This window comes from Bos taurus, chromosome 1 (assembly GCF_002263795.3).
Source record: "Bos taurus isolate L1 Dominette 01449 registration number 42190680 breed Hereford chromosome 1, ARS-UCD2.0, whole genome shotgun sequence".
NCBI lineage: Eukaryota > Metazoa > Chordata > Mammalia > Artiodactyla > Bovidae > Bos > Bos taurus.
This window is the reverse complement of record NC_037328.1, coordinates 56950297-56976105: the sequence shown is the minus strand read 5'-3', so window position 1 is coordinate 56976105 and position 25809 is coordinate 56950297. Positions and strand designations below refer to the sequence as shown.

The 25809-nt window shown below is 36.2% G+C and overlaps 1 protein-coding gene across 2 annotated transcripts in view; it reads left to right on the top strand.

Annotated features, from left to right (window-relative positions):
- Positions 1 to 24370, top strand: part of SLC9C1 (solute carrier family 9 member C1) — a 114262-nt gene extending 89892 nt beyond the window's left edge. Inside the window, exons 21-29 of one of the 2 annotated variants that reach the window (XM_059887888.1) lie at positions 135 to 260; positions 1536 to 1634; positions 2156 to 2329; positions 9046 to 9177; positions 9311 to 9496; positions 12252 to 12375; positions 19505 to 19629; positions 21478 to 21565; positions 23986 to 24370. In XM_059887888.1, the coding sequence (XP_059743871.1) occupies positions 135 to 260; positions 1536 to 1634; positions 2156 to 2329; positions 9046 to 9177; positions 9311 to 9496; positions 12252 to 12375; positions 19505 to 19629; positions 21478 to 21565; positions 23986 to 24008 (1077 nt within the window). In that variant the 3' untranslated portion in view covers positions 24009 to 24370. The remainder of the gene's footprint in view (positions 1 to 134; positions 261 to 1535; positions 1635 to 2155; positions 2330 to 9045; positions 9178 to 9310; positions 9497 to 12251; positions 12376 to 19504; positions 19630 to 21477; positions 21566 to 23985) is intronic. The other variant, XM_024994298.2, reaches the window with a different exon arrangement.
- The last annotated feature ends 1439 nt before the right edge of the window (positions 24371 to 25809 follow it).

The following is a 25809-nucleotide window of genomic DNA, read 5'->3' as shown; positions in this document are numbered from 1 at the left end:
AGGTTGAAATTTTCCATGGAAGAACAGAAATCTCAGGAGATCAAGAAAAGGAAATGGTACAAAATCGTAATTGTTTTAAACATTTCATTAACACCAGTTTTGTTCATCTACTTTTTTAACTTTGGTGGTTTTAGATAATAATGGCCAAAAAAAGAGACATACTTGATTTTCAACCTACATATAAACCTCTTACTGTTGAAGAAGCACTCTATCATATCCCATGGCTAGATAAAGATGAAGAACATATAAGCTTTATTCAGGTAATATTTGTATTCCCTGCTAGTAATATCTTTAATGTACCAATAAATGATCTTTTAAAAATTAAAGGTTTACCCATGATACTCTTTGTATTGTTGATTACCTATAGAGTAAAATTAAAATCAAAATCCCTTTGAATGACATGCAAAGTTCTCCCATAATCTGCCCCCTACCTCTCTCTCCATCTTTACCTTTAGTTATCCATATGTCATACACCCCAACTCAGAGGGTAAAGAATCTGCCTGCAGTGCACGAGGCCCAGGTTCAACCTCTGGGTCAGGAAGATCTCCTGAAGAAGGCAATGGCTACCCACTCCACTATTCTTGCCTGGAAAATTCCATGGACAGAGGAGCCTGGCAGGCTAAAGTCCATGGGGTTGCAAAGAATTGGACATGACTGAGTGACTAAATACTTTCACTTTTGTTTCACTCATGATACCCCAAGAACTTTATGCTTTTTAAATTCCATTCCTCCGCGAGTGCTATATACTGATCATAAAATGTTTTCACCAATGCCCCCACTCCCACCCCACCAAACTGCCTCTGCTTATTTCTTCTCTGGAAACATTCTCTAAAAAGCAGGCTTTAGAGTCAAATACCAGTAAAAAAAAAAAGACCAACCTATGTTTGGAGGACCAAAGATGTCACCATTGCATCCAGTATACCCCTTTATTATAGCATAATTACATTACAATTATTACCTTTACACCTCTCCCCTCTTCTATAATTTTTACCTCATCAAACTTTTGACTACTCAGGGCCTATCATGTTGTACCCATACTGGGTGTTCAATAAGTGTTTCTGGGATGAACAAATAAATGGATTTAACCTGTTCTTACTATATCTAGTAAGTTCCAAAAGACCGATTATATTTTTTTCACCTGGTTAAAATATTTTGAATGATTGAATTTTTATTACCTCATCAGCTGTTTAGAGCATAAGTATGTCTAAGACATATATGTACCATTAGCTTGTATTTGTCCAGATTATTTTTCATCCAAAGAAATATTTTTACCTTTCCATATATTCTAATTCCTAAATTAGATTGTTTTCTAATTTATGTATAAATACCCAATCTGAAATTACATATATTCATTAATATCTACTTTCTCTTTTTTAGTCATAATTTCTATTTTCTCTTACAAATTTATTACTAATACAATGTCTCAGATCTTTTTGAGTAATATTTACTTTAAAAGCATAAAACTTATTAAAATGTAAACTCTAATCACTGCTAAAATATTATTTATAGCTTATGTATTTGGTGACATTTTTTAGGAAAGATCCAGAGTTGTAACATTTGATTGTGGAAATGATATATTTGAAGAAGGTGATGAGCCTAAAGGAATTTATGTAATTATTTCAGGCATGGTAAAGGTAAGGCAGAGATATTTATAAATGCACTTGTGAGCATTAGTTAAAAACATTACATAATTGAGAATAAATATCTTTAAATGGTAAGACTTTTATTAATCCTTTTTGTAGGACAGCAGCTCTATCCAAACAACAATTATCTTCCTCAAACACAATGAATAACAGCAGCTATCACTTGTTGAGCCATACTTTCCCATAGACAACAAGAAACTTTAAAAGGATCAGCATTAAGGTTGAAAGTTATAAAATAAGCTGTTATTTATCTTATATTTGAGTTAGGCATTTAGCTATTCTATGACAGGTATTTATTGGTTGAGTTGGTAGAATCAGAAAGATGAGAGTATTTAAGAATGTTGTTTGCAAGTCATCGCTAATTTAATAAATTCACTTAAAAGTTATGAGTAATACATATTTTCAGGCAATATATAAATATTAAAATTGTTAAAGGGAAAAGCCATAAATTAAATAGTTTTGGTAAGTTAACTGGTACATGTATTTTTTTTTCTTTCTTTGTCCTTGAACAGCTTCAAAGATCAAAGCCAGGTTTGGGAATTGATCAAATAATCTGGGAGTCAGAGGAGAAAGATTACCAGATAACTTATACAGACTTTGTGATCAGTGGGGCAGTAATAGGAGAGCTAAACTGCTTGACTAATGCACCCATGAAATATTCTGCCACCTGCAAAACTGTAGTAGAGGTCAGAAAATGTCATCTTATGTCTTATTATTATAGCTTGTTAAATATCTAGTACCAAATTTAAAGTTCTTTTTGTATTTGTATATGTTTGTAGTCTAGTGAAAATATTTTAAGAAATAGGAATAATAAAGAAATAAAACTTGTTACAGAATTTTATGTACACAATGTAATGTCCTAGCAAAATGGTTTGCAAAAGTTAACCTACCATATTGGAACAAGGATTTAACCAGAGAAACTGGTTATATGAGATGTCTCATGGGAAATTAGATGGGATATGTTAAATGTCAATACCACAATTTGGAGGGTAAAGAAGAGAAAAAGTCAAAGAGCTGGGATTTATTAATAGAAAGTTGAGCACAGTGAACAGAAGTTTCTGACACACAATTCACAACAAAATCCTCAAAGCAACAGGGGCTCCCACTGGCCTAATGTGAATTCAAAAAGAACAATGACTGTAAATAATAAAACCACAAACATATAAAAACTCATATAAGTTGATAATGGTATCAAGTTTTTTATTTTAAAAAGATTGCTAGGATATCAACTTATGTCTCTGAAAATGGATTGCTTATTTTAAAAAAAGAAATAATTAAACATTTATCTTGCCTTTCCTCTATGAACTCTTTCAAGGAAACTACAAAAAAAAAAAAATAAGATGAGGAAAATTATTCTGATAGAAGAATTCAAGCCAATAAATGTAGAATAAGAGAATTAAAATATCTCCATTTAGTCAGCCCCAATGAAATAATGGACCTATGCAATAACCACCAATTGATACTAGAACTACTGAGTGGAATGTTAGTGGAACACTTTATAATGAAAAAGCATGCTAACATCACCTACAGACAATCTTAGCATCACTAAAATAATGGCAACTGGGCATCACATGCTTCATGATCTGATGCAACAGAAGTACTAGCACCATGGACTCTTCTTGCACAAGAAAAGAGAAAACCTGAATTCCAGTTCCAACCAATTTACAGAAAATGCAGGAAACAAGTTAACTGACACCAAGAGAGAATAATTAGCTAAATCTAGAGTGTGGGATGTCAACAGGCCAATAAGCCATTTATTTTTTAACAAATCAAAGGAATAAAAAGGGAAGAGGAAGGGGAGGAAGACGGCAAAGGAAAATTTTGCCCCTATCATTCAACAATGCATATTAGAATATTTATAAGTGAAATTATATGATATCTGACATTTGCCTAAAAATACTTTAGCCTTTTGCTTCTGAATATAAGGAAGTTACTGAGAACATAGTGGCACACTTACCATAAATAACCATAACTTGACAAAATATATGAGGCAAATATTTTCAACCATCGGAAAACAGGCAGTGTTAAGTCTGGAAACCTCAAGAGCAGAGAAACTCACAAGATAAGCTCCACATCCACCTTCACCCTCTGACTGGGACAGTTTCTGACTGCAGTTCAATAAGAATCCAAAAGGAAAATAATGATCCTGCTGCACTGAGATGGGAGAGATTAGAAATTGTGGCAGCTAAAGTAGATTGGAATCTGTAGGGTGGGGCATAGGATCAGAGTTTACAGAGGGAGACCTGAGCAATCTGTGTGGTCCACAAGTCCTTTGTTGAGGGATAGGCTGCAAATGCTCAAGGTGAGACAAAACTACATTACCAGATTGCTAAGAATGGAACAGAGATGTTAAAGGTCAAGGAGGGTCAGGGATTTGAGGTATTTTAAGGTTCTATCTTGATAGAAAGGAGAGACTTTTTAAAACCTCTGGCATGTAGGTGAGTGCATAGGTGAGAGCAAATATCATGGCCTAGTAAGACTAACTATACACTTGCTAAAACAAGCCTGAGAGCAAGCCCTGGCAGACTTCAGTTTGGAGGTTAAGTACCATGAAATTACACAATCATGGGAAATGCCTAGAGTTTTCTACTGATTAAACAAAACAAATCGTAAAACACAACCTATACAAAGTCAAGGTTATCAGACAGTAAATGAAGGGATCTACTGCAACAAACATCAGCAATGATCACAGGAAGATAACAGAACCTGGAATATCAACAATTTATCTTCAGGAATGATGAATTACTAAGCAAGCAAAGAAACATGAAAATGTGACCCTTAATGTGGAAAGGGGGAGTGGAACAACCCTGAAATTACCCAGACTATGGACTAAATGAAGACACTAAGAGCTAAGAATAGATTCAAAGAACTAAAAGGAAACATGTTCAAGCAACTAAAGAAAAATATAATCTTTATGAGAGAAGACAGGAAATATTCAAGAAAAGAATCAAATGAAAATTTTAGAACTAAAAAGAGTAGTTTGGGGATGGCAGTAACAAAGGTCAAGAAAGGAACAATAACCCACTAGTAAAGGCAAATATATAGTAAAGCCTGTGGATCAGTCAATTAAGTTATTACAAGATTAAAAGACAAAAAAATTGTAAAATTAACTAGGACTAGAATAAATAGTTAGGGATATGACATCAAAGACATAAAGCCTGGGAGAAGTAAAAAAAGTAATTTTAGGATATGTTTGAACTTAAATGACTATCTGTTTAAAACAAGTAGATCTAGTTACAGGTTAACATATATGAACCTGATAGTAAGCACAAGTCAAAAACCTACAATAGACACACATAAAACTAGAGAAAAAAGGAATAAAACGTACCTCTAAAGAAAATCATCACACCACAAAGGAAGAAACTAAAAAAGGAGAAAGGGACATAGAAGAACTGCAAAAACAACCAGAAAACAAGTGGCAATAAGCACACACCTATCAGTAATCATTTTAAATGTCAATAGACTAAATGCTCCAGTCAGAAGATATGGGTTAGGTGATTGGATAAAAAACAATGCTGATTACCAGAGACTCACTTCAGAGTTAAAGATATACACAGGCTGAAAGTGAAGGGATGGGAAAAAATATTTCATGCAAATAGAAATAAGAAAGCTGTGTAACAATACTTGCATCAAGAACATAGACTTTAAAACAAAGTATTGATTTGTTAGGAATGTTAGGTCCATGAATCAAGGTAAATTAGACGTGGTCAAACAGGAGATGACAAGAGTGGACATGGACATTTTAGAAATTAGTGAACTAAAATGGACTGGAACGGGCAATTTTAATTCAGATGCCCATTTTATCTTCTACTGTGAGCAAGAATTCCTTAGAAGAAATGGAGTAGCCATCATAGTCAACAAAAGAGTCTAAAATGCAGTACTTGAGTGCAATCTCAAAAATGACAGAATCATCTCTGTTCATTTCCAAGGCAAACCATTCAATATCACAGTAATCCAAGTCTATGCCCTAACCAATAACGCTGAAGAAGATGAAGTTGAACAGTTCTATGAAGACCTACAAGACCTTCTAGAACTAACACCCAAAGGAGATGTCCTTTTCATCATGGGGGCCTGGAATGCAAAAGTAGGAAGGCAAGAGATACCTGGGGTAACAGGCAAATTTGGCCTTGGAGTACAAAATGAAGCAGGCAAAGGCTAATAGAGTTTTGCCAAGATAACGCACTGATCATAGCAAATACCCTCTTCCAATAACACAAGAGAAGACTTTACATGTGGACATCACCAGATGGTCAATACCAAAATCAGACTGATTATATTCTTTTCAGCCAAAGATGGTGAAGCTCTATACAGTCAGCAAAAACAAGACCGGGAGCTGACTATGGCTCAGATCATGAACTCCTTATTGCCAAATTCAGAATTAAATTGAAGAAAGTAGGGAAAACCACTAGACCATTCAGGTATGACCTATATCAAATCCCTTACGGTTACACAGTGGAAGGGAGTAATAGATTCAAGGGATTAGATCTGATAGACAGAGTGCCTGAAGAACTATGGATGGAGGTTCATGACATTGTACAGGAGGCAGGGATCAAGACCATCCCCAAGAAAAAGAAATGCAAAAAGGCAAAATGGTTGTCTGGGGTGGACGGGGGTGGGGTGGGGCGGGGGCGCACCTTATTAATAGCTAAGAAAAGAAGAGACGCTAAAGGCAAAGGAAACATAGATTAATGGAACAGAACAGAGAATCCAGAAATAAACCTACGTACTTGTGGTCAACTAATCTAAATCAAGGCAAAAATATACAATGGAGAAAATACAGACTCTTCAATAAGTTTTGCTGGGAAAACTGGACAGCTACGTGTAAAAGAATGAAATTATAACTTTTTCTCACACCAAATACAAAATTGAAAATGAATTAAAGACCTAAATGTAAGGCTGTAAACTGTGAACTCTAGAAGGGATCGTAGTCAGAACACTCTTTGACGTAAACCATAGCAATATTTTTTTGAATATGTCTCCTAAGGCAAAGGAAACAACTGCAAAAACAAGCAAATGATACCTAATTAATCTTAAAAGCCTTTCCATGGAAAAGGAAACCATTGACAAAATAAAAAATCATCCTATTGATCAGTAGAAAATATTTGCAAATTGCATGATCAATAACAGATTAATATCCAAAACACATAAACAGTTCATACAACTCAATATCAAAACAACTCAATTATATAATGGGCAGAAGACCTGAATAGATATTTTTCCAAACAAGATATACAGAAGGTCAACAGGCACATGAAAAGATGCTCATCATTGGTAAATATCAGAGAAATGCAAATCAATATTACTGTGAGTTATCACCTCACCTCTGTCAGAATGGCTATCATCAAAAAGTCTACAAATAACAAATATTGGTGAGGATGTGGATGAAGGGAATGCTCCAAGGTCTCCCTGGTGGCTCAGTAGTAAATAATCCACCTGCCAATGCCAGAGACGCAGGTTTGAGCCTTGGTCAGGAAGATCCCCTGAAGAAGGAAGTGGCAACCCACTCCAGTGTTCTTACCTGGGAAATCCCGTGGACAGAGGAGCCTGGCAGGCTGCAGACCATGGGGTCACAAAAGAGTCAGACATGACTTAGTGACTGAACAACAACACCACCAACCTACACTGTTGGCAGGAATGTAAATTTGTGCCACTATTAAAAACAGTATGGAGGTTGCTCAAAAAAACTAAAAATAGAGCTATCATATGATCCAGGAATTCTGCTCTTAGATAGGTATGTGAAGAAAATAAAAACATGAATTTGAAAAGATCCATGTTCCTCCATATTCACAGTAGTATTATTTATAACAGCCAAGATGTGAAAGCAACCAAAATGTCCATCAACAAATGAATGGATAAAGAAGATTTGAGATATATATATATATCTCAAATACTGTGCGTGTGTGTGTATATATATATATATGTGTATATATATATATATATACATATATATACAGTATTACTAAACCAAAAAAGAATGAAATTATGCTATTTGCAACAACATGGATGGACTTGGAGGGTATTATATTTAATGAAATAATAGAAAGACAGAGAAAGACAAGTACTGTAAGTTATCACTTTTATGCAGAATCTAAAAAATAAAACAAGTTAATATGACAAAACAGAAACAGATTTACAGAAATGGAAAACAAAGTAGTGGTTATCAGTAGGGAGAGGAAAGGGAGTAGGACAAAATAGGGCAACCCACTTCAGTACTCTTGCTTAGGGCTTAAGAGGTACAAATTACCATGTGTGAAGGATATATTGTACAGCACAGGGAATAGAGTCAATACTCTGTAATAACTTTAAATGGAGTATAATCTATAATAATATTGGATCACTATGTTGTACACCTAAAACTAATGAAATATTGTAAATCAACTATGCTTCAGAATTTAAAATTGGGCAATGGATTTGAATAGATACTTCATAAAAGAATATACAAATGTAAAATATCATGTATGAAACGAGATGCCAGTCCAGGTTCAATGCATGATACTGGATGCTTGGGGCTAGTGCACTGGGACGACCCAGAGGGATGGTATGGGGAGGGAGGAGGGAGGAGGGTTCAGGATGGGGAACACATGTATACCTGTGGCGGATTCATTTTGATATTTGGCAAAACTAATACAATTATGTAAAGTTTAAAAATAAAATAAAATTAATTAAAAAAAAAGGATATACAAATGGCCCATAAACATATGAAAAAGATGCTCAATATCATTAGTGCTCAGAGAAATGCAAATTAAAATCATGATAAGGTATCACTATATACATACTACATTGGCTAAAAATACATAGATTGAACACAAAGTATTAGCAAGGATGTCAATCAGCTGAAATTCTCATAAGTGGCTAAAGGGTAAATGTTACAGCCTCATCTGAAAACAGTTTAGAAGTTTATTATAAATACACATTTACTATATTACCCAGCAAACCTACTCATGGCTGATTACCAAGAGAATTTAAAACCAACAAACACAATCTCTTGTGTCTTCATAGCAGCTTATCCCTAAGAGTCAATAGTCTAATCATTGTTGGTATCAGAATTTTATTACTAACCAAAACATTTTCTCCCCCCAAATAATGTTTTTAGAAATACTTATGTCTTTAGTTTAAAAGGTTAAATGATCTTTGAGTCTTTGTTTTCTATTTTTTTCAGAATCTATAAGAATAATAAAGAAGTCTCATTAAATCATACAGCCTTTTAATACTTAGTATATGACAAGATTGTAAAAATATTTACTAAATAAATACATTTTATTAGGTTTCCAGGCAATAAAATGAATCTGCATAATTTAAATATTATTAGATTTAATGTTACATGTATATAAGAGAAAATCTCATTTCATTGAATCATGAATGCACAGAATGAAACAGTAAGTTGACATCCTCTTTTTTCCAGACATGTTTTATCCCCAAAAATCACTTGTATGAAGCTTTTGAACAATTTTATCCTCACATTGAATACAGAATGTGGCTGAAACTTGGACTTTCTATTACTGCCAAAAAAATCAGGGAACATTTATCTTATGAGGTAAGAGGTGCTTATGTGAAATTGTCCTTCTCTCTGAATGAAAATGAACTAAAGTATTGTTAGAAATTAACTCTTTAGGAATTTATATTAATCTTTATAAACAATAGACTATGAAATTGTATTTTTCTTATAGGATTGGAATTACAAGATGCAATTAAAACTCAGTAACATTTATGTAAAAGATATACCAAAGAACACCAAAACCGATATCTATGATGAAACAGTAATTTATGTCATCCTCATCCATGGAGCTGTGGAAGATTGTCAGTTACGAAAAGCTTATAAGGCTCCTTTCTTAATTCCTATAACATGTCATCAGGTAAAGAAATACTGATTCATATCTTCAGGTCAATATTCCATTTGTCCAACAATGAGTTAATAGTAGAAAAAGTGTCACTTTTCCACCTTCCCATTCTCCCCCATTCCCCTAACACTCCACGAACGCACACACAGCACACACACTCCCAGTTCACCGATTGCTTTGGCACTGGGTAGCCCAAACACCAACCTGTTCCCATTCACTATCAATGAATCAGGCCAAGCTATACATTTTGGTACAGTTGTAAATAGCAAAAGAGGACCTATTCAGTTCATGTACATATTGCAGGACTACTCTCTCTGGATTATATCAACAGTGCTGTAAAAAGGTTCTTTCAGTCCTAAGCTGAAGTGAGTATTACTGGTATTTCTTCAGCTACTTTGAAAGTGAATGTAAAAATAAAGGATGTTCTAATATTTAAGCTGTTGAGTTATGTGTGTGCTTAGTTGTTCAGTCATGTCCAACTCTTTGCAACCCCTTGGATGTAGCCCAGCAGGCTCCTCTGTCCATGGGATTCTCCAGGCAAGAATCCTGGAGTGGGTTGCCATTCCCTTCCCCAGGACCTGGGTCTCCTGCATTGCAGGCAGTTTGTTTGCTGTCTGAGCCTCCAGGGAAGCCCAATTAAAATGAAAAGCTGTGCCATGAGAAGAAAGAGAGAATGAAGGAATATCGTAGTATATGTATGTGTTTGTGTGTGTATGTGTGTGTACTGGGGTAGAGTAAGAGAGGTACATGTCTAGGAGAATCAGAGGACACATAAAATACTGCTAAAGAAAGTAAATTGAAAGAGAGAGCAAGAGTTAATTAAAGTAAGCGTATTTTTTACGCAACTATGACAGAAACAGTGCTAGATGCTAGAGTGATCAAAACAAATGAGTCTTGCAACTTACCCTCAAGAGATCTCTCAACCAAGCAAAAAGATATATATAAAAATAGACACATAAATGTTTACAGCTATGATCAGTTCAGTTCAGTCGCTCAGTCGTGTCCGACTCTTTGCCACCCCACGAACCACAGCACGCCAGGACTCCCTGTCCATCACCATCTCCCGGAGTCTACCCAAACCCATGTCCATCAAGTTGGTGATGCCATCCAACCATCTCATCCTCTGTTGTCCCCTTCTCCTCCTGCCTCAATCATTCCCATCATCAGGGTCTTTTCAAATGAGTCAAATGCATCAGGTGGCCAAAGTATTGGAGCTTCAGTTTCAACATCAGTCCTTCCAGTGAACACCCAGGACTGATCTCCTTTAGGGTGGACTGGTTGGATCTCCTTGCAGTCCAAGAGACTCTCAAGAGTCTTGTCCAACACCACAGTTCAAAAGTATCAATTCTTCAGCACTCAGCTTTCTTTATAGTCCAACTCTTATATCCATACATGACCACTGGAAAAACCATAGCCTTGACTAGACGAACCTTTGTTGGCAAAGTAATGTCTTTGCTTTTTAATATGCTATCTAGATTGGTCATAACTTTCCTTCCAAGGAGTAAGCGTCTTTTAATTTCATGGCTGCAGTCACCATCTGCAGTGATTTTGGAGCCCATAAAAATAAAGTCAGCCACCGTATCCACTGTTTCCCCATCTATTTGCCACGACGTGATAGGACCAGATGCCGTGATCTTCATTTTCTGAATATTGAGCTTTAAGCCAACTTTTTCACTCTCCTCTTTCACTTTCATCAAGAGGCTTTTTAGTTCTTCTTCACTTTCTGCCATAACAGTGGTGTCATCTGCATATCTGGGGTCATTCCAGCATGTGCTTCTTCCAGCCCAGTGTTTCTCATGATGTACTCTGCATATAAGTTAAATAAGCAGGGTGACAATATACAGCCTTGATGTACTCCTTTTCCTATTTGGAACCAGTCTGTTGTTCCATGTCCAGTTATGATAGAAGTGCTTAAAAGGTAAATACGGGACACAAGAAAAATATATTGGAGGTATGAGGAATCCTGAGCTGAGAAATGGTCATAAGAAAAATTTCCACATGGATACTACTAATCTGACAGCCAGTGAGAGGAAGTGAAACATTATTCTTAACTATGGTGCTTCCTACCTCTATTCCTGAATATGTGATAATAGAGCTTAGTTAGGGATGCTGGATTGGGAATTTAGATAACCAAGAAAGAGATTCTTTAGGCAACCCAAACCTGCCCAACTCTGTCTACTGTCCTGAGCATAAAGCTCTCCTCACTGTGGGTTTGGATTGGAAGATGTCTTGAAATCCATTGACATTCAGACTTTCTTTATGCCACATAGAAAAATACTCTGGGTGATATTTTAAAGAGTCATGGATGACTAAGTCTTCACTATTTTTCTCATTTGTAATAAAAATGGACAAAATAATTTAAAATCAGTGAAAGCATATAGAATATTGACTTTCACAAAGCTAACATACCCAAGTATTTGGCTATATCTAATGTCTATTTGGGCTTCCCTGGTGGCTCAGATGGTAAAGAATCCACCTGAAATGCGGGACACCTGGGTTCAATCCCTGAGTTGGGAAGATCTCCCGGAGAAGGGAAAAGCTACCACACCAGTATTCTGGCCTGGAGAATTCCATGGACTGTACAGTCCACGGGGTCGCAAAGAGTCAGACAGAGCTGAGCAACTTTCACTTCACTTCACTTCAATATCTATTTACAATGTCAATTTTCAGGCCCAGATATTTAGAGAGGGTCTGAGATAGTAGCTTACTAGAGAACATTTAATTGTTAGATTTTTACTTAGAAATTAGCTTGTAATCTGTCGATTTTCAGATACAAGGCACTGAAGATTTCACAAAGGTAACAATTGTTCAAACTTCGATTTATTCAAAAAGATTCAGGTGGAACACTAGAAAGTATATAGCTTCACATAAACCAGCTGATCCAACAACATCAGGTATGTAAGTTAGAATTCTTTGAATAATTGGGAACTTATTTTTCTTTTATGAAATAGTCCTGTAGTATTTGGAAACTTGTATGCACTCTGCCTAAAGTATTGAGGAATCTTTTAACTGCCATATTTGATATCCAATGTGTGAATTATGACTGAGAATATATAAGTTATAGTTAGAAATTATTCTATATTTAATCTATAAAATAAATACATAATTATAATAGGTATCATATATTATAAACATTATAAGTATATAAAAATAATATGAAGAAAAGATTGATGAGGAAATTTCTAGTTCTTTCCAAAAGTTAAAATATTTTATATAGCAGTAATAATGAAAATGCTGTTGTGTTGTCTGAATAACAGAGATATAAATCATAGAACTGAATAAATAACCTTATTATAAGCCTATTCTCTGTACAAATTTTGCATGAATGAAACTGAATCATAATATAAATGATTATTTAATAACTGCTATAAGCTAGTGATTAAAATTTGGAAAATAAATTTGAGATAGTTTTAAAAATTGAGTTATATTTGAATTATGGAATAAATATTCTTTAATATTTTTCATTTCTCTGAAGGAGACATTGTTCTAAATTTAGAAATACAGAAATTAATTTTAAAATTCTGCATTGATAAGAATATTACCAATCAAGAGATCAACAAGGGACAGTTCATGGAAGAAAAGTTTTATTGAAAAAAAATGCAGACAAAATTCAACACTACTAATATTTAAAGAAACAAATTAAATATTAGCCTATTTCATTCATGAGATTTTTAAAGAATTATAATGACTAAAGCTCAAAAAATGTAGTGATTGGAAAGAAGTTTAAGAGAAAGGGGGATTATATATACTTATGCCTGATTCATGTTATTCAATGCAGAAACCAACACAACATTGTAAAACAATTATCCTCCAATTAAAAATAAATTCTAAAACTTTTAAAAATGTAGTTTTTCTGATATACATTCTTATCTTGACACCAATATAAATTGATCAAATAAGTTTATCACAAGATTCCAAAAGCCCTAAAAGTATTTCTATCCCTTGCTTAAATAATGTAATTTCTAAATATGTCAATTATATCTCAGTAAAAATAAATTAATAATATAATTTCTAGACATTTATTGTAAATAAATAAAGCAAAAAAATAATTAAGGTAATTAAGCATTATTTGTAAAAGTAAAAATTAGAAGTTATCAAATGTCCATACAATAGTAAAGATTAAAAAAACTAAAGCTGGTTCTCTGAGAAGATAAATGAAATTGACAAACCATTAGCCAGAATCATCAAGAAACAAACAGAGAAGAATCAAATCAACAAAGTCAGAAATGAAAAAGGAGAGGTTACAACAGACAATGCAGAAATACAAAGGATTATAAGAGAGTATTATGAACAACTATATGGCAATATAATGGATAACCTGGAAGAAATGAACAGATTCTCAGAAAAGTTCTATCTTCCAAGACTGAACCAGGAAGAAATAGAAATTATGAACAACCCAATTACTAGCACTGAAATTGAAGCTGTGATCAAAAATCTCCCAAAAGATAAAAGCCCAAGACCAGATGGCTTCACAGGAGAATTCTATCAAACATTTAGAGAAGAGCTAATGCCTATCCTTCTAAAACTCTTTCAAAAAACTGCAGAGGAAGGAACACTTCCAAACTCATTCTACAAGGCCACCATCACCCTGATACCAAAACCAGACAAAGACAACACAAAAAAGAAAACTATAGGCCAATATCACTGATGAACATAGATGCAAAAATCCTCAACAAAATTTTAGCAAACAGAATTCAGCAATACATCAAAAAGCTCATACAACATGATCAAGTTGTATTTATTCCAGGGATGCAAGGATTCTTCAATATATGCAAATCAACCAATGTGATACACCATATTAACAAATTGAAAGATAAAAACCATATGAAAATCTTATACATACAGAAAAGGCCCTTGACAAAATTCAGCATCCATTTATGATTCAAACTCTTCAAAAAATGGGCATAGAAGGAACCTACCTCAACATAGTAAAGGCCATATATGATAAGCCCAGAGCAAACATTATTCTCAATGGTCAAAAATTGAAAGCATTCCCCTAAGATCAAGAACAAGACAAGGGTGTCCACTTTCACCACTATTATTCAACACAGTTCTGGAAGTCCTAGCTACAGCAATCAGAGAAGAAAAAGAAATAAAAGGAATCCAGATCAGAAAAGAAGAAGTAAAGCTCTCACTGTTTGCAGATGACATGACATCAGATCAGATCAGGTCAGATCAGTCGCTCAGTCGTGTCCGACTCTTTGCGACCCCATGAATCGCAGTGCACCAGGCCTCCCTGTCCATCACCAACTCTCGGAGTTCACTCAGACTCACGTCCATTGAGTCAGTGATGCCATCCAGACATCTCATCCTCTGTTGTCCCCTTCTCCTCCTGCCCCCAATCCCTCCCAGCATCAGAGTCTTTTCCAATGAGTCAACTCTTCACATGAGGTGGCCAAAGTACCGGAGTTTCAGCTTTAGCATCATTCCTTCCAAAGAAATCCCAGGGCTGATCTCCTTCAGAATGGACTGGTTGGATTTCCTTGCAGTCCAAGGGACTCTCAAGAGTCTTCTCCAACACCACAGTTCAAAAGCATCAATTCTTTGGTGCTCAGCCTTCTTCACAGTCCAACTCTCACATCCATACATGACCACAGGAAAAACCATAGCCATAGCCTTGACTAGACGAACCTTTGTTGGCAAAGTAATGTCTCTGCTTTTGAATATGCTATCTAAGTTGGTCATAACTTTCCTTCCAAAGAGTAAGCATCTTTTAATTTCATGGCTGCAGTCACCATCTGTAGTGATTTTGGAGCCCAGAAAAATAAAGTCTGACACTGTTTCCACTGTTTCCCCATCTATTTCCCATGAAGTGGTGGGACCAGATGCCATGACATGACATAGAAAACCCTAAATATAGTCTCAGAAAATTACTAGAGCTAATCAGTGAATTTAGCAAAGTTGCAGGATACAAAATCAATACACAGAAATCACTTGCATTTCAATATACTAACAATGAAAAATCAGAAAAAGCAATTAAGGAATCAATCCCATCTACCATTGCAATGAAAAGAATTAAATACCTAGGAATACACTCACCTAAGGAGACAAAAGAACTGTACACATAAAATTACAAGACACTAATGAAAGAAATCAAAGATGACGTAAACAGATGGAGAGATATTCCATGGTCCTGGGTAGGAAGAATAAATATTTTGAAAATTACTCTACTACCAAATGCAATCTACAGATTCAATGTGATCCCTACCAAATTACCAATAACTTTTTTCACAGAACTAGAATAAAAATTTGACAATTCATATGGAAACATAACAGACCCTGAATAACCAAAGCAGTCTTGAGAAAGAAGAATGGAGTTGAAGGAATCAACCTTCCTGACTTCAGATTATACTACAAAGCTACAGTCATCAAGACAGTATCATACTGGCACAAAAACAGAAGTATAGACCAATGGAACAAGACAGAAAGCTCGGAAATAAACCCATGCATCTATGGGTACCTTATTTTTGACCAAGGAGGCAAGAATATACAATGGGGCAAAGACAGCCTCTTCAATAAATGGTGCTGGGAAAACTGGACAGCTACATGTGAAAGAATGAAATTAGAACACTTCCTAACACCATACACAAAGATAAACTCAAAATGGATTAAAGACCTAAATGTAAGACAAGAAATTATAAAACTCTTAGAGGAAAACATAGACAGAACACATGATGACATAAGTCAAAGCAAGATCCTCTATGATCCACCTCCTAGAGCAACGGAAATAAAAACAAAAGTAAACAAGTGGGACCTGATTAAACTTAAAAGCTTTTGCCCAGCAAAGGAAACTATAAGCAAGGTGAAAAGACAACCCTCAGAATCAGATCAGATCAGCCGCTCAGTCGTGTTCGACTCTTTGCAACCCCGTGAATCACCGCACGCCAGGCCTCCTTGTCCATCACCAACTCCCGGAGTTCACTCAGACTCACGTCCATCGAGTCAGCGATGCCATCCAGCCATCTCATCCTCTGTCGTCCTCTTCTCCTCCTGCCCCCAATCCCTTCCAGCATCAGAGTCTTTTCCAATGAGTCAACTCTTCACATGAGGTGGTCAAAGTACTGGAGTTTCAGCTTTAGCATCATTCCTTCCAAAGAAATCCCAGGGCTGATCTCCTTCAGAATGGACTGGTTGGATCTCCTTGCAGTCCAAGGGACTCTCAAGAGTCTTCTCCAACACCACAGTTCAAAAGCATCAATTCTTTGGTGCTCAGCCTTCTTCACAGTCCAACTCTCACATCCATACATGACCCCAGGAAAAACCATAGCCTTGACTAGACGGACCTTTGTTGGCAAAGTAATGTCTCTGCTTTTGAATATGCTATCTAGGTTGGTCATAACTTTCCTTCCAAGGAGTAAGCGTCTTTTAATTTCATGGCTGCGGTCACCATCTGTAAGTGATTTTGGAGCCCAGAACAATAAAGTCTGACACTGTTTCCACTGTTTCCCCATCTATTTCCCAAGAAGTGATGGAACCAGGTGCCATGATCTTCGTTTTCTGAATGTTGAGCTTTAAGCCCACTTTTTCACTCCACTTTCACTTTTCATCAAGAGGCTTTTGAGTTCCTCTTCACTTTCTGCCATAAGGGTGTTGTCATCTGCATATCTGAGGTTATTGATATTTCTCCCGGCAATCTTGATTCCAGTTTGTGTTTCTTCCAGTCCAGTGTTTCTCATGATGTACTCTGCATGTAAGTTAAATAAACAGGGTGACAATATACAGCCTTGACGTACTCCTTTTCCTATGTGGAACCAGTCTGTTGTTCCATGTCCAGTTCTAACTGTTGCTTCCTGACCTGCGTACAAATTTCTCAAGAGACAGATCAGGTGGTCTGGTATTCCCATCTCTTTCAGAATTTTCCACAGTTGATTGTGATCCACACAGTCAAAGGCTTTGGCATAGTCAATAAAGCAGAAATAGTTGTTTTTACCCTCAGAATAGGAGAAAATAATAGCAAATGAAACAACTGACAAAGGATTAATTTCCAGTATATCCAAGCAGCTCATATGACTCAATACCAGAAAAACAAACAACTCAGTCAAAAAGTGGGAAAAAAACCTAAACAGACATTTCTCCAAAGAATATACACAGATGGCTTACAAACAAACACATGAAAAGATGCTCAATGTTGTTCATTATTAGAGAAATGCAAATCAAAACTACAATGAGGTGTCACCTCACACCAGTCAGAATGGCCATCATCAAAAAGTCTACATTCAATAAATGCTGGAGAGGGTGTGGAGAAAAAGGAATACTCTTGCACTATTGGTAGTAATGTAAATAGATACAGCCACTATGGAAGACGGTATGGAGATTCCTAAAAAAACTAGGAATAAAACCACCATATGACCCAGCATCTCACTCCTAGGCATATACTCTGAGGAAATCACAATTGAAAAATACCCATGTATCTCATTGTTCATTGCAGCACTATTTGCAATAGCTAGAACATGGGAGCAACCTACATATGCCCATCGACAGATGAAGGGATAAAGAAGTTGTGGTACATATACACAATGAAATATTACCCAGCCATAAAAAGTAATACATTTCAGTCAGTTTTAATGAGATTGATGAACCTAGAACTTATTATACAGAATGAAGTAAGTCAGAAAGAGAAAGATAAATATCATATTCTAAGGCATATATATGTAATCTAGAAAAATGGTACTGAAGAAATTTATTTACTGGGCAGCAATGGAGAAACATAGATAATAGATTTATGGACATGGGGAGAGAGGAGGAGAAGGTGAGATGTATGGAAAGAGTAACATGGAAACTTACATTACTATATGTAAAATAGATAGCCAATGGGAATTTGCTGTATGGCTAAGGAAACTCAAACAGGGGTTCTGTATCAACCTAGAGGGGTGGGATGGAGAGGGAGATGGGTGGGGGCTTCAAAAGGGAGGGTATATATGTATACCTATGGCTGATTCTTGTTGAGGTTTGACAGAAAACAACAAAATTCTGTAAAACAATTATCCTCCAATAAAAAAATTAATTAAAAAAATTAAAAAGTAATTAAGGTAATTAAGCATTATTTATAAGAATAGAAATCAGAAGTTATCAAAATGTCTAATGATCAAGAATGGTTAATTAAATTAACACAATTGAATGCTTAATAAGCATTATACAATCAATTTCCCAGGTAGTTCCTTGGAAAAGACCAATGATACACGTCAAGTAAAAGTAGCACTGATACCAGACTCTCTTGCTAATTTTAAACAAATTTTATCTTTATTGTGTTACAGTTATAAACCTTTGAATCCATGTGAACACAATACTGTCCTTCCATGGGTCCCCACTGATCTTCACATTAAGCAGAAATAGGACATAGTATGGGAAACTTCATCATCTGCTCATTCTTCAGCCACCTTCCCTCCCCACAATCTAAAATGTGGCCATACCAAACAGCTAATGGTTCACATAATATGAGAGACCTCATGGTCTCTCAATCCTGAACCTTTGCACATTTTTTCCCCTTCCTTCTGCCTAGAACCCTCTAAAAGTGCTTGCCCCCACATCTCCCCATTCCAGGGAGTTAACTTCTTATTCCTTAAATCTCAGCATCACTGATACATCCCAAATTCACAGAACTGCACTTTCCATGTGCTCCCATAGCCCATTATGCACACAGTCCTATTTTCCCATCATGTATTTTTTTATTCGTATATTTGCTGATCCGTCTTCTCCAAGAGAGCACGGATCATTACTCATTTGCTTTCTTATGTATCCCCATTGCTTACCAATGGGCCTGGCATGCTTAGTACATATTAATATAAAAGTACTTTGGGGATGGTGGGACAGTAAATGATTTTGTCTCTGTACTTTCCAAACTTTCTGCACATTTGTTACACAATCTTTATAATAAAAGACTTCTAATCTCTTTTTTTAAAGTGACCCCATTTCCTACCAACTGAAATTGCCGCCAATTCCAGATCACAGTGACTTGAACTTGGTTGAATTGGATAGTTGGACTAGTTAATATGGTTGTTTGTTTCAGTGTGTGAATTAATGCAGTCTTTTCTGAAGGAGCTGAATCCAGAAGATGTGAATATCCCTTTCCAGAGGAGACACGTACTCAGTTTGAAGCAGGTGAAAGTGGAACACGTGAAAATCTCTCTCAAGAAGAGACACATACTCAGGTAAACTGAGAAATACAATGAAAATACAGTCAGTTCTTCGTATCCTAGAACACAGAACATGTGGCTCCTGGGCCCTGACTGTACTATGTCATTCTATATAAGGGACTTGAGCATCCCTTGATTTTGGTATTCATGGGAAGAGGGAGTGCTGTCCTGGAACCAGGCCCCTGCAAATACCTAGAGACAACTGTACCTCACTAGATCTCCATCAGCCTATCTGAACCTCACTAGATCTCCATCAGCCTATCTGAACCTCACTAGATCTCCATCAGCCTATCTGAACCTCACTAGATCTCCATCAGCCTATCTGAACCTCACTAGATCTCCATCAGCCTAACTGTAGACTGGATTTTAGGGAGTTCCAAGTGAGGTAGAGAATTCATTTTTATTTCTTGTCTTTTCCAAGCTGGTAGTATTGTCCCAGGAGATGCTAATTATAATACCCAGAATATGAGAAATATCTGCTACAAATGAATACATCAGACAATTGTATATTTGGTTGTTAAAGATGTTTTACATCAATTCAGTCCACTTACTCTATTAACAGAAGGCATCAAACTCAAAACACATTCTCCTTCTCCCCCGAAACTTGCCTCACGAGTATATGTTGAATGAAAGCTTATTAAAGGTCCCACGAGGGACATTGAAGGTGTTTTCCTAATGTCCATGTTTAACTCAAATGTGTTCAAGTTCTCAGGTCTTGAAGAGCCCAACACTCTTCTTTAATACATAAGTTCTCATTCTGCATAAAAGCAGGAATTTCAGTTTATCTTTGAGTTTCAGAGTCTTCCTGGGGAAGCTTTCCCTCAAACCCTCCCTAGTTGGTGCCTCAAACTGCTGACCCAATAGCACAGGGGTTGAGAGTGTGGGATGTAGCATGAAAGTCTCTAGTTTGCTTCCTGATTCCATCACAATTAGCCATGTGACCTTGAACAAATTTCTCAACCTGCCTTAGCATCATTTTCCCTGTCTATAAAACAGATAAAATAATAAGTCACATTCATATGGTGCTGCTATGGAGATTAAAGAAATGGGAGGTATACGACAAAGTATTTGACACTTCTTAACATTGTAAACTGCTTCTCCAAATGTCTTTTGCTCTTCCCATATTAACTTTCTTAAAAAAAAACAAACCATGAATATAGTCACCTCCTCTAATTCTCCCAAACAGTTTCTGCTGAAGACTAGGAAAGAACAAAGAGAAATTACAGTTAATAAACAAACAAAAAAAAAATTATGAGGAAGACACTTAAAATATAAGATGGCTCCTTCCAGCTTACTGATTAAGCCATCTTTCTCCTTAGCCTTGGTAGCCTGCCAAGCTTGTAGGATTTATCTTAATAGCGTGTTTGGGGGAATGAAGGGAGGAGCCAGGAAAGCTAATGCTCTCCCAGTACATAATGTCCCAAATTGCTGCTTTTACTTAATTAAAAAGAAAATGATTTGCATAAGAGTTGTTAACATAGAGGAAGCAGTTTGAAAGTGAGAGTCCAATAAATGGTAGAAACATCAGCTAGTTAGACATACAGAGAAGATCAACAAATTCTGTTATTTAATAAATGCTTGTTCTCCCTCATGTTAAATCTTGGTTGTGTTTCTGAGCCAACTCCCTTCCCTCTCCTCTCAAAGTTTTCCCTGATTACCACCAGCCCAGAACAGTAGCTTTACCTTTACATCATTAAAAACCTGTCACAACATTAAGTGGCTCCTTACAGAGCATTTTGACCCCCACACAGTGCTGCCACTGCCAGGAGTCCCAGCTGTAGGTCCCCCTGACCTACAGACCAGATTTGACACCAGCTCTGTTTTATAAATCTTACTAACTTTAACTCCTATCTCCATTTTTAGAATCAAGAGCCTACGAAATCAACTGCTAAGATCATGATGGATAAGAGCATCTATGGGAACGCCTCGAATAAGCCTAAACGGAAGTCTGGTGAGCTGGTTCCATTTTCCCAACATGAGTGGGAGCATATCTGTTCCTGGAGATGTAGATGGAAGCCAGTTTATTTGCCTTTGTGTGATAATATGCTTATACCACCTTCTACTAGCCAGAAGATTCTTCTACTGGCACTAATTCTAAATTCTAATTTGGAAAATTAATTCAAAATAAGATTCCTTTATCTGAATTTCTGGAAACTATAGCTTCATGGTTCCCTCTCTATATTCTGCCATTTAATCTCACATGCAACACTAGCTGCTCCCAGTTTGGTAGGTTGTTTTACAGGTAGCCATGTAATGTGGAAGATATAAGCAGACAATAAGCTATGACTTCATGTTCAAAAATTTATGTTCTAGTTAAGGAAGCAAAACATACCACACGGAAGGCAGTTAAATGACAATACAAGAAACACAGTGGACAGTGTCAACTGAAGTTAAATGAATTCAAGAAACAGATAGCTACTAAGCATAGCAAAGTCTCTGTAGAGAAAAGAAGCTGATGCTTAGAACAGAAGACGCAAGAGACCAAGACTTTTAGGAAACGATGAGTAGACCAACCTGGCTGTTGGCAGTACAAAATGTCGTGTCTGGGGAAATATTTGTGTTTATAAGTGCTTTATATGACCTCCAGATAAATTTTTTATCTCCATTTAAAAAACATTAACTGTTTAATACCACTTCCTATGACAAAGATCATATTTTAAAATAGACTTGAAGGCTAACAATACACCATGTAAAAAGTGTTTGAAAGAATTATTTGCAACACAATGAATATCTTTACCTGGGGAAAATGTGTACAAAATGATGAGGAAAACACTATGATACCAACAGGCAAACTTATAAACAGCCAATTCAGGGAAAAGACAATGCCCAAAATGTGGAGAAAATAAAAAAAGCAACACTAAACAACAACAAAGTATTAACATTTTTTAAAGAACTGTTTTTATTAAATGGTAGAATTATTTTCTTTGAAATAAATGAAAATAGAATGATACTTATTTTCTCATATTTAGCTAGTAGATAAGCAATTTGTCAACAAAAGTCATAAAAATACTCACACAGTTTGCCTCAATGATTTCTCTTCTGAAAATCAATCCAAAGAAAGTAATACAAGGTATACAAGTAGACAAATGTGCAAAATGTCTAATACACTACTATTTCTAGTGACAAAAAATTTTAAGTAGCCAAAGTGTTCAACAGTGAAAAAATGTATAATTTCACTACAGAACATCCGTAGTACAAGGAGTGTCATACTACTATGGTTGAGTAGTTCAACATAAAATGTAAAAGCTGAATTCCATACTGTGCATATAACACGTTTAGTGTAAACAAGGCCAGAAAAGATAAATCTAAATGATATAATTAAGAAAAGGGAGAATAGAGATGGTCTTCAGAGAAGGCAATGGCACCCTACTCCAGTACTCTTGCCTGGAAAATCCCATGGACGGAGGAGCCTGGTGGGCTGCAGTCCATGGGGTTGCTGAGGGTAGAACACGACTGAGTGACTTCATTTTCACTTTCATGCATTGGAGAAGGAAATGGCAAGCCACTCCAGCGTTCTTGCCTGGAGAATCCCAGGAACGGTGGAGCCTGGTGGGCTGCTGTCTATGGGGTCGAACAGAGTCGGACACAACTGAAGTGACTCAGCAGCAGCAGCAGCAGCAGAGATGGTCTTATTTACCCCTCTTGTTTTATGTGGCTTTGTTACTCATTATGAAAAATATGACTGTAAAACCATCAAGAATTATTCAAATATAAATTACTTGAAAGTTGTCTGTTGTCTTTTGTACCACACTTTACACTCAGAAATCCATAGTGTTAGGAAATGTGAAAGTGAAAGTGTTAGTTGCTTAGTCATGTCCAGCTCTTTGCAACTGTAGCATGCCAGGCTCCTCTGTCCATGGAATTCTCCAGGCAAGAAGACTGGAATAGGTTGCCATTCCCTTCAGCTGGGGGATCTTCTCAACTCAAGGATAGAACCTTGGTCTCTTGCATTGCAGGCAGATTCTTAAGCATCTGAGCCACCAGATAGTAATAGCCAGAGCCAAAATTCAATGAGTGATAATGACTCCAGTCAGTTATTCCCACAATGGTAAACCCTCCTCCTGCTGCTGCTGCTAAGTTGCTTCAGTCGTGTCCACTAGTCCATAAACTTCTGCACCCAGTTCAACAGACCCCAGGGGTTTCTTGGATTCATACTCCCAGTTTAAATCATGCTACCAACCCTTATGATGACAAGTGATTCACATTCACTTGCTCAGCTTCCTTCCTTGGTGTCATTAATAATGACCAGATATTTCTTGTGGGAATAAAACTGACGCTCTAGGACATCCTATTCTGGGTTGTGGGTCAGTGTTGAAAGATTCCAGAGCTCTTTTGCTTTGGATTGTTTTCCTTCATTTCCATTTCTTTTAGAAATGTTTGACAAGGCTGTTTAGAAGACTGACACATGTAAGAGCCCTGCTGTCATGAGATGCCTCCTGTTTTTGAAGCACGTTTCCCTACCTCAAGAGGGAGCAACTTTGAGCTGAATCCTATGTGGATCTTCTTGGTGCCACACTGAAAGAAGTTTGGACTTTGCAACTGTTTCATTCTGCAAAATTTCCTGGATTTAAAATATCTATTATTTAAAATATCTAAAACACCCCAGAATATCTTAGAGTAAGTTTTAGTTTTAGAACCAGAAAATAAGCTTGTGCTACCTGGATAGTTTGTATATTACTCTTAGAAAAAAAAATGGTTTGATTCACTTTATGAAAATTAAATGCTATTAAAAAGTATTTAAAATGTTGCTCTTGAACCAAGTGTTGATTTTTGTCATTCACTCAGTGAAGTGTCATTGCATTTCATTCATCCTGGAAGCCCTCAGTGATTTAAAATAGCAAATAGAAAGGATTTAATCCTTTCTAAAGGATTTAACCATAGAAAGACTTAACCATGTAACTTAACCTTAAATAAAACTTTTGGTGTTCATTTTGTTCATGATTATATTTACAATAGGCAGCACATGATTTTTTTAAATAATCTTAACAGTGAAGAGATATTGTACTGCTTCTGTATGCTGTTATATAACAAATGCTGTACAGTTATAAACTTATGTAATCTTCATAGTAATCATATAAGGTAGGTACTATTATTTCCAATTTACAGATGAGTAAAGAGTGAATTCAGTACTTTGTGGAAAACCTCATAGCTAGTAAGAGGCAGAGCATAAATTTGAAAACAAGTCTACGATTAGCGATTGTACCATATACACCTCCAGTATGGTAGGTCCTAAATAAGTACCTGAAGAATTAATAAAAATTTAAATATATATCTTCAGGATCATGCCTCCACCCAGGATTTGGGAAATGTTATTCCAAACTTTGTTCTTGCTACAACTGGTGGTAGGCACATTTTTCAAAGAAGCCAAGTGTAGAGATTCCATTCATAAAATCTGCTTGTGGAGGAGAAAGTTTGGTTTGTTGCTGTTGGGAAGTCAAATCAAACTGCTATTAGGCTTCTCAGGTGGTCCAGTGATTAAGAATCTACCTGCCAATGCAGAGGACGCGGGGTCAATTCCTGGTCTGGGAAGATTCCCCATGCCACAAGGCAGTTAAGCCCACGCACCCCAGCTACTAAAGCCTGTGAGCCCTAGAGCCTGTGTTCCACAAGAAAAGCCATCACAAGGAAAAGCCTGCACACAGCAACTAGAGAAAGCCCACGTGCAGCAACGAAGACCCAGTACAACCAGAAATTTAAAAAAAAAGAAAAACTGCTATCACTTCTCTCCAAAACTAACCTCAACAAGTTTCTTTCCAGTGCTAGTTACATGACAGCTATTTTAATATCTGAAGGACTTTTTTTATTACTGAGGTGTAGTTGATGTACGATATTATATGTTACAGGTGTACATCATAGTAATTCACAATTTTTAAGGTTATATTTCATTTTTAGTTATTATAAAATGTTGGATACACTTCCTGTATTGTAGCTTATTTATTTTTAAACATAATAGTTTGTATCTTTTAGGCCCCTACCCCTATATTGTCCCTCCCCTCTCCCCCACCTCACTGGTAACCACTGCTTTGTTCTCTATATCTGAGAGTCAGTTTCCTTTTTTTTTTTTTATAGTCACTAGCTCATTTTATTTTTAGATTCCACATATAAGTTATAAGTATTTGCCTTTCTCTGTCTGACTTATTTCACTTAGCATAATACCATAAGGATCTTATTAATGAGTACCCTTTCCTGAATTCT